At 48.2% G+C, this 8,250-nt stretch overlaps 1 protein-coding gene across 1 annotated transcript; it reads left to right on the top strand.

Moving 5' to 3' along the window:
• The first annotated feature begins 126 nt into the window (after positions 1-126).
• CNGA2 (cyclic nucleotide gated channel subunit alpha 2) lies at positions 127-7,756 on the top strand. Its single transcript, XM_071757525.1, has 6 exons — positions 127-354; positions 558-668; positions 1,138-1,308; positions 3,588-3,695; positions 4,129-4,235; positions 4,883-7,756. Exons 1-6 carry the CDS (start codon positions 242-244, stop codon positions 6,307-6,309), a joined length of 2,037 nt encoding a protein of 678 aa, XP_071613626.1. The 5' UTR covers positions 127-241; the 3' UTR covers positions 6,310-7,756.
• The last annotated feature ends 494 nt before the right edge of the window (positions 7,757-8,250 follow it).

Here is an 8,250-nt window from a genome sequence, read left to right as displayed (position 1 = left end):
TGGGATCCCTTGGGAAGAGTGAAATGCTCTGCAGGACTCTTACTGCAGCATCAGTGATAGCTGGAGATAGAAAATATGGGGTGGGCCCATCCCATGATGTTTGACTTTCTCTCTTCCTGTGTTGTGCTGTATCTCGGTGTTCAAACCATGTGGTGTGTCCTCCATGACTTCTTGTGGATGTTTTCTGCTCTTTGCAGGTCTCTGAAGCAGAGTGTGTGTCTGTGGTCTCCTCACATGGAGGATGATGGGCAAGAGTAATGCTCTGCACAGCTCACCAGCCAACTGCCACCCCTGCCCACCCACCCAAACCCAACTGGAGGGTGATGGAGAGGGGACAGGGCTCAGCACCAGGAGGTCAGCCTGGTCCCTGGTTTGGATGAGGGGAAGCAGTGGTGAGGCAGGAAAAAGGAGGACCAGCTTGGTGTGTTTGCTGAGAGCTGGCATGGGCAGGGCTGCAATGCCAAACCTCAGCTACCTCCTACCTCCAGCTGATCTTGCTGCAGGAAGGTGCCATGGTAGCACAGTGTGACTATGACCCCCCTTTTTCCTCACTGCAGGAGCTGCTCAGCCCAGGATAACACCTCCTCAGAGCTGCACAGAGGGGGTCTCCAGGATGGAGGGGAGCAGCCTGCTGCCTCTGCTTTCCGAGGCAGGGGAGCCTTGGCCAGGTACCTGTGTAAGGCACCAGTGTGGGGTGAGCCTGAGCCTTTTTTGCCTGGCTTTGACACTGGGGACTTGCATGGGGTCAGGATCCCCTCCTGCTGTTTGGCATTCAAGGGTTGCAGGGGTCAGCACCTGTGAACACTGCTCTGTGTGTTCCATTGCCCATGGAGAGGGATGTGGGAAAGCTCCATCACCTCTGGGGCCTCTTTCACTTTCTCTTCCCCAGTCACTCACATATTCCTCATGTCCCTGTGGGAATGGCAGCAGGACTGGGGAAGGAGCTGCAGGACTCTGCCAAGTGGGCTCTCTTGCTCATATGTTCTTGGTCCCACAGTATTCACTACCAGAGAGGAAAAGGGAAATGTTTGGGCTTGAAAGGGAGTTGTGAGACTTTTCTTCTCAGTTTACCCTGCATCTCAAGATTTTGCTTTCTCCTTGCTCTGCAGACACCTCCTGACTCTGCTCTCTCCCCAGGACAGTCCGGCTGATGCTGATGCTGAGAGAGTGGGTCAGCAAGAGCTTGCACGAGGAGCAGCAAAGGCCAGACCCCTTCCTTGAGCGTTTCCAGGGCCCCGAGCTCCAAACAGTGGCTGCAGGCACTAGCAGCAATCTAGAGGAGGAGGAGACTGAAGAGGAAAACAAAAAGTAGGGTCTCTTCCCTGTGACCCTAGCTGTCCTTGGCTATGGGTGCTATGGGGAGCTACCAACAGTGGGAGCAAATGGAGGTGGATGGGATTGGAAAAGGGGGAGGTAGGATGCAGTGGTGGGAAGAATCCTCCTGGTCATCTTCAGCCTCTTTCCTGGCAGTCAGCCTGGCTTTGCCTCACCCATAGGGTCTCCTATCTCCTAGTCCACTCCCTGGTAGGAAACACACATTGCATGGCTCATGACAGCTTGCAGACCTCCCCATTTTCACAGCAGTTTGACCCTGGAGCTGGGGTTTGGAGCCAGCCTTGAGTCTGGCTCACAATCTTCAGCTTGTGAGAATGAGGAGCTGGGGACAAACCAAGGAGTGCAGGGTCTCCAGCCAGGAGACTACAGCAAGCACAAACATGTGGGATTTGCCAGTCTTATTCATCATCTGCAGGATGAAGGGAGGTGAAGGGATTGTCTTGGCTGCCTATGCCCCCCACAAAAAGCAGACACTGTGATGGCAGCTTTCTGAAAAGGCTCTTTCAGATCCAGCCCTTTCATCTCCTCAGTTCATACTTCCAGCAAAAAGCAATAACCTGGCTTTTCTTGTGGTGGCTAATTAAAGGGCAAAGCTCATAGACTATTCTGGTCCCTACCATTATACATTGTAATTAAAACACCAAATAACTACTGTTTTCTGTAGAAGAAAAGCATTTGAGACTTGTATCTGGGCCTTTATTGGTCATGGAAAAAAATCCTGTACCCTGCAAGGTTCAGGGAAGCTTGTTAATTATCAGAGGGAGCTGATACATGCCATGAAAGGGCTGCTCAGTGCCAGCAGACTCCTGGGGAGATGGTGGTAACTTGTGTTGTTTTCTAGGTCCTCAGCTCCACAGGTAAGAAGAGGTGAAATCTGGTAACTCCTGACATGAGCTGTTGTTCACAGCTGTGGGAGCCTCCACATTTGCAGATTTTGGGAAGAGGCAGACGATTGTTCCCTCTTCCTGAGTTAACCAAGAGCTCTGGTTTTCCAGCCCTGGCCCTGCCCCTGCTATCAGCGTGATATCTGGCTCCCTGGTGTGGGCAGCAGTGGTGATTTAAAACTGAAATTACCAACTTAATTAGCACTGTTATTGAGTTTATTAGTGCTTTTATTAGTGCTTGTGGGTGTTCCAGTAGTTCTGGCTGTCTGCAGGTGAGTCAGTGCTGCTTGTGTGTTGGTGCTGTATGTCCTAGGGAGCGAAGAGTTCCTTCCTCAAAAAAAGCATTTAGATCATAGTTTTTGAGCAAAGACAAATACTTTTAACCTGGAGGTTGTATCACCTGCTCATCTGTGACTGTGCTCAGAGTGAATGTGAAGGACTACCACTGGCTTTGCTCCAGTCCTAATGCTCTGGACACCATGGGGAAGGACACTTCAAGGCAGAGGTTTTACTGTTGAAGCTGCCAGAAGCAGCGTGAGGTGGGCACGGGGAATTTGTTAGCAAGTTCATTGGCAAGTGGCTTGTTTTTTCCCTGTCACTGAGTGAGTTTTGCATATTCAAAGCTGGAAGGGAGGGAGGAGGGGAGGGGGAGAGAGAGGCTTCAGCAGCTAAGCCTATCAGCTCAGCACCAGTTTCTCTTCCCTGTCTTCTCCTGTGAGATCTGTTGACTGGAGCACACACATCTTATCTCAGCATCCCAAGATGTGCACTTGGGTGCAGTTCAAAGGCTGGACCCAGGACTGAGCAGACTGCAGGCAGACAGCTGTAAGCAGCACAGTGATGTAATCCTTGCAATGCCAGCTACTTCCTGGGTTGCTGCTCTGGGGCTTGAGCATCCCCTCGTGGTGCTCCCTTATCTGCAGCACACTTTCCTTCCTGCTCTAATTACTCTTACCTTAAGATCGGTTTGGCATCGATCCATACCTCATTTGGGAGAGGCAATGTCATGTAATCCATGTAATCAGAAGTTTTCTCATCACCCCCTTCCACACATCTGTTTCTGGTTCTATCAGTGGGGTGCTGTCAGCATCTAGGTCACATACTTTGACTTACTGCCCTTTGCTTTCCTCTCCTGGTACATTACTGGGACCAGTTTGGGGGTTAAAGCACCTTAAACAGTGCTGGACATTTTTGCTCAACACTGCTGGGATTGTTTTTAACTTACAGACTGGCACTCAAGCTGCAGCTGTGTTTGAGCCAGTCTAGCGTAGGGGATGAAAAACGTGGCTCAGATAATTCCTTCCAACTCTATTTGCTATTTGGTCCTTTATTTGTACATTGCCAGCTCTGGCTTCTCTCTGCTTCCAGGAGGAAGTGGCAGACCTTTGTGGTTGACCCTGCAGGTGACTGGTATTACCACTGGCTGGCTGTCATTGCAGTTCCTGTGTTCTATAACTGGTGCTTGCTCGTGGCCAGGTGAGCTGTGAGGCTGGAAGGTACCAGACTCTTCTAATCTCCTCTTCACATGGTAATCATGGCTCATCTGGGATCAGACAACTGGCACTGGTTGCACTGGGGCTGGTGAGAACATAAAGGAAAGAGAGGTCCATTAGCACTGTGACTTTTGAAGTGCATCCATCTTCTGGTCCCAGCTGGAAAGGACCATGATTTCAGGAAAAAGCTGCAAGATGCATTTGGGAGGTGGTTTTCAAGATGTTCCTTTACCTAGGTCAAGGAAGGGCAGATTTTGCAGAAAAGGGGGTTTTAATTTCTAGTAGAAGAGAGGCAAGTGGCCAAGCTCTGGTGCAAAGTTAGGAGCCTCAGGATCGGCCTGTATTCAGCTGTAGTAGTTGGAGATGGTAACAGAGACTTGTTGTTCTCACCACCCTGTTTTATGACCTTCCTTCAGGGCTTGCTTCAGTGACCTGCAAAAGACTTATGTTGTCCTCTGGCTGGTGTTAGACTACATCTCAGATACTATCTACACTGGGGACACAGTGGTTCGCCTGTGCACAGGTAAGCAGAAGCAGCATCCTGGCTTGTGAGTGCTTTGCTTTAATCCCCTAAAACTGGAGATGAGCTGCAAGGGAGAGGCCTGATCCATTAGAGGGAGGGATTTGTCTACCTTGGCACTTGCTGGTACGAAGCAGTATTGGAAGAAAGAACATAATTAGGAGATCTAAGAAATGGAGTAAGTTTCAGAATGAAAGATTAATCATCCCAGCTTTCAACTTCACCTTTGAAAAATTGTACCTACATTACTATCAGTATTTAGGCATATGCATGAATCTCTGTATCTCTAATTTTGCATTAGTCAGCTAATGAGTTATCTACACAGAAAAATGGTAGAATTTAATGTTCTCAGAACGTGGCAGGTGGCTGTGTTTTCTTTTGGAACTGCAGTAATTCATGAACTGGAGGATGGAAACTTATTTCTTTGTGGCAACAGGCTAAATCCTAAGTGATATCTTTAAGTGGCTTTTGCCAGAAAAAGGGGTTGGATGATAATGGAAGCTTTTAAAAAGTAGATCGGGTGGATAACCCTGTGTATATATGCACACACATGCATGGCATATCATAAAATGTTTCTCAGAAATGCTTGCAAAGCCTGCGGAAGAGCTGAACATAAGCCAAGATAATTCTATCCTTTGATTCTCTGTTAGGTTTCTTGGAACAGGGTCTCCTGGTTAAGGACCCGAAGAAGTTACGGGATAACTACATCCAAACCTTACAGTTCAAGCTGGATGTTCTCTCCATCCTGCCCACAGACCTGGCATACTTTGCTGTGGGATTGCACTACCCTGAGCTGCGTTTCAACAGGCTGCTGCGCTTCTCCCGCATGTTTGAGTTCTTCGACAGAACCGAGACCAGAACCAGCCACCCCAACCTCTTCCGCATCAGCAACTTGGTTCTTTACATCCTGGTCATCATTCACTGGAATGCATGTATTTACTATGCCATTTCCAAGGCTATAGGCTTTGGAGAGGACACCTGGGTCTATCCCAATGTCACAGATCCTGAATATGGGTATCTGACCCGGGAGTACATCTACTGTCTCTACTGGTCTACGTTGACCTTGACTACCATCGGAGAGACCCCTCCCCCTGTGCGTGATGAAGAGTACCTCTTTGTGATCTTTGATTTCCTCATTGGCGTCCTCATATTTGCCACCATTGTGGGGAATGTGGGATCCATGATATCCAACATGAATGCCAACAAGGCAGAGTTCCAGGCAAAAACCGACGCCATCAAACACTACATGCAGTTCCGCAAGGTGAGCAAAGATATGGAAACCAAAGTCATCAAATGGTTTGACTACTTGTGGACCAACAAGAAGGCAGTAGATGAACAGGAAGTCCTCAAGAATCTCCCTGATAAGTTAAGGGCAGAGATTGCCATCAATGTTCACCTGGAGACACTGAAGAAGGTCAGAATTTTCCAGGACTGTGAGGCAGGTCTACTGGTGCAGCTGGTGCTGAAGCTTCGCCCTCAGGTATTCAGCCCAGGAGATTATATTTGCAGGAAAGGAGACATTGGGAAAGAGATGTACATCATCAAGGAGGGGAAGCTGGCTGTGGTGGGAGATGATGGAATGACACAGTATGCTTTGCTCACTACAGGATGCTGTTTTGGTGAGATCAGCATCCTCAATATTAAAGGTAGCAAAATGGGCAACAGGCGCACAGCCAACATCTGCAGCTTGGGCTACTCTGATCTCTTCTGCCTGTCAAAGGAAGACCTTATGGAAGCAGTCACAGAGTACCCTGATGCTAAAAAGGTCTTGGAGGAGCGTGGCCGGGAGATCCTGATTAAGGAAGGGCTGCTGGATGAGACAGCTGCAGAGGAGAGCATGGAAGGGGTGAGCATGGAGGAGAAGCTGGACAGGATGGCCTTGAACCTGAACACACTGCACACCCACTTTGGGAGGCTCCTGACAGAGTACAACGATGCCCTGATGAAGCTAAAGCAGCGCATTACTGTTCTGGAGTCCAAGATGAGACAACAGGATCTGGAGGAGTTCTCTTCTGATAGCTCAGACGGTCTGCTTGAAGAGGAGGAGGAGAAAGCTTTACCTAGTGGGATGCAATGAGGGAGTGCAAAGGCCAGATAGATGATGTCTGGCCTTATGCTGAGACAGTGCTGGTTCACAAAGCAGATCCTGTGGCTGTCTTGCCAGGAACTTCTTTCAGATCCATAGTATTGATGCTGCCACTGCCATGAAGGCGGCTCCTGAGATGGCTTCAAATCAGGGGATTGTCCTAGCTCCTCCTCCAGCCTGTCCCTTTTCTCATTGCCTTGATCCTTGGACTTGGATAACAAAAAAGAGAATGTCTAATGTCACTGCTAATATTTCCTCCTGCAAAAGATTTGTGTCCATCACACCTCCTTTCTCCTGTTTGCCTTAATGGAAGGTGGAACACAGACCTGGCATGGAAGGGTGCCTGGATACACTGATCTCCTATGCATTTTGAGGATATGCACAGTTACAGTGAGCAAAGCCTGACATGTACCACCTACCCATCCACACAGGGATCAAGAAGGGCTTTGGAAGATGTTTCATTCTTTGCACCCCAAAGAGAGAGACTAAAACTCAAATCAGATATTTACAAATTTTGGGTTCAGCCTTTATAACTCATTTTAGGTAAATAGTCTGCACACAGTGTCTGCAGACACCAAGTCTGCACCAAGAGATTCCTTACCTGCAAGATACAAAAACTCAAGTGAGACAGCTCAATCTGTGCCCCTTATGTCACTTATGTCACTGTTGCTACCTAGGTCATCTTCACCATCCACACTGAGACTGGACATCTAGCTGAAAGGGCAGGCAGCTGCTGTTCTCTTTCCTGCCTCTCTTCTCTTCTGCATTATTTGGTACTGTCAAATGGCACCTGGTATGGCCAGCTCAGTACCCTGAACACCATTCCTGCCTGAGGGATGGCATTCCTGAGCCCTCCTGCTGTGGAGGCAGCATGATTTCCATTTAGGCTGTGGATGACTTGGATGACAAATACAATACAGAGGTAAAGGCTGCAGCTTGCTGCCCTGACATCTGCTCTGCTATGTGCAAAAGGAAGACAGTAGCTGTCTCTCTGCTCTGTCTAATGACAGCCAGATGTGCCATGAAGGGTTTGATAGAAATGACACATTTTTAAGGAACAAAGCAGTCGTGGGACCCAACTGTGCCCATATTTGTTTTGCTGTGGGTAGCTCAGAGAGTGCAGAAAACAATTATTTTCTTAGGCAGGAGGTTTTCTTGTACTCGGTGGGAGTTTTGGGGCTTTGTCGGCCAGTTGCTTTCTGTAGGAGAAATGAGTGGCAGAGCCAGGGAGATACAGGCTGAAAATGTGGCACCATCACATGCACTGGCAAAGCTCTGCCAGGTTATGCTGAAGCCCTGCAGTCTCCATAGTGCTATCAGCTTGTTGGTGAGGGCTGCAGTGTGGGAAAAGCCACCAAAATCCTCCAAGCAGCAGCAGCTTCAGCATAAATAGTAATGCCACCCAAACCTAATGGGACTGTGTGGGTGATGGGACTGGGGAATGTCACACAGCTTGCCCTGACCCATGTTTGTGTGGTGAAGGGAATTTTGAAGGAATTAATATTCTGGGTCAAATGAAACCAATTGTTTGGCTAAAATAAGGGAAAGAAGCACTGGGATATCTCAATGCGGAAAGGTTTATGGTGGAAAACTGTGAGGGTATTGACTTTGTCCTTTCTTTCCCCTCCAGCAAAAGACTGTCTCTCTTCATTTTTTATGAGAATTTTCCATTGAAAAATAATGGCCTTTCTTTGGTTGGGGAGGGAAGGTTGAAGGACTAAAATTAGATTTTGGAATAAGATAAAGGTTTTGTCATCTCTAAATTACATTGTAGGGCTTCTGTTTGGTGTTGATTTTTGTTTGCTTGTTTGTTTTTTACTATTAAAATTATTTTAGCTGAAGATAAGGCGTTTTCTGTTCTGCTCCTTCCAGCACCAAGAGCCCCGGCTCCCACCTTTTCCCGTGATTTACCGGAATTTGCCGCTCGCTCTT

The sequence above is a fragment of the Heliangelus exortis genome, chromosome 14 (genome assembly GCF_036169615.1).
Source record: "Heliangelus exortis chromosome 14, bHelExo1.hap1, whole genome shotgun sequence".
NCBI lineage: Eukaryota > Metazoa > Chordata > Aves > Apodiformes > Trochilidae > Heliangelus > Heliangelus exortis.
The sequence above is the reverse complement of the archived record's forward strand: the minus strand, read 5'-3'. Positions and strand labels throughout refer to the sequence as shown.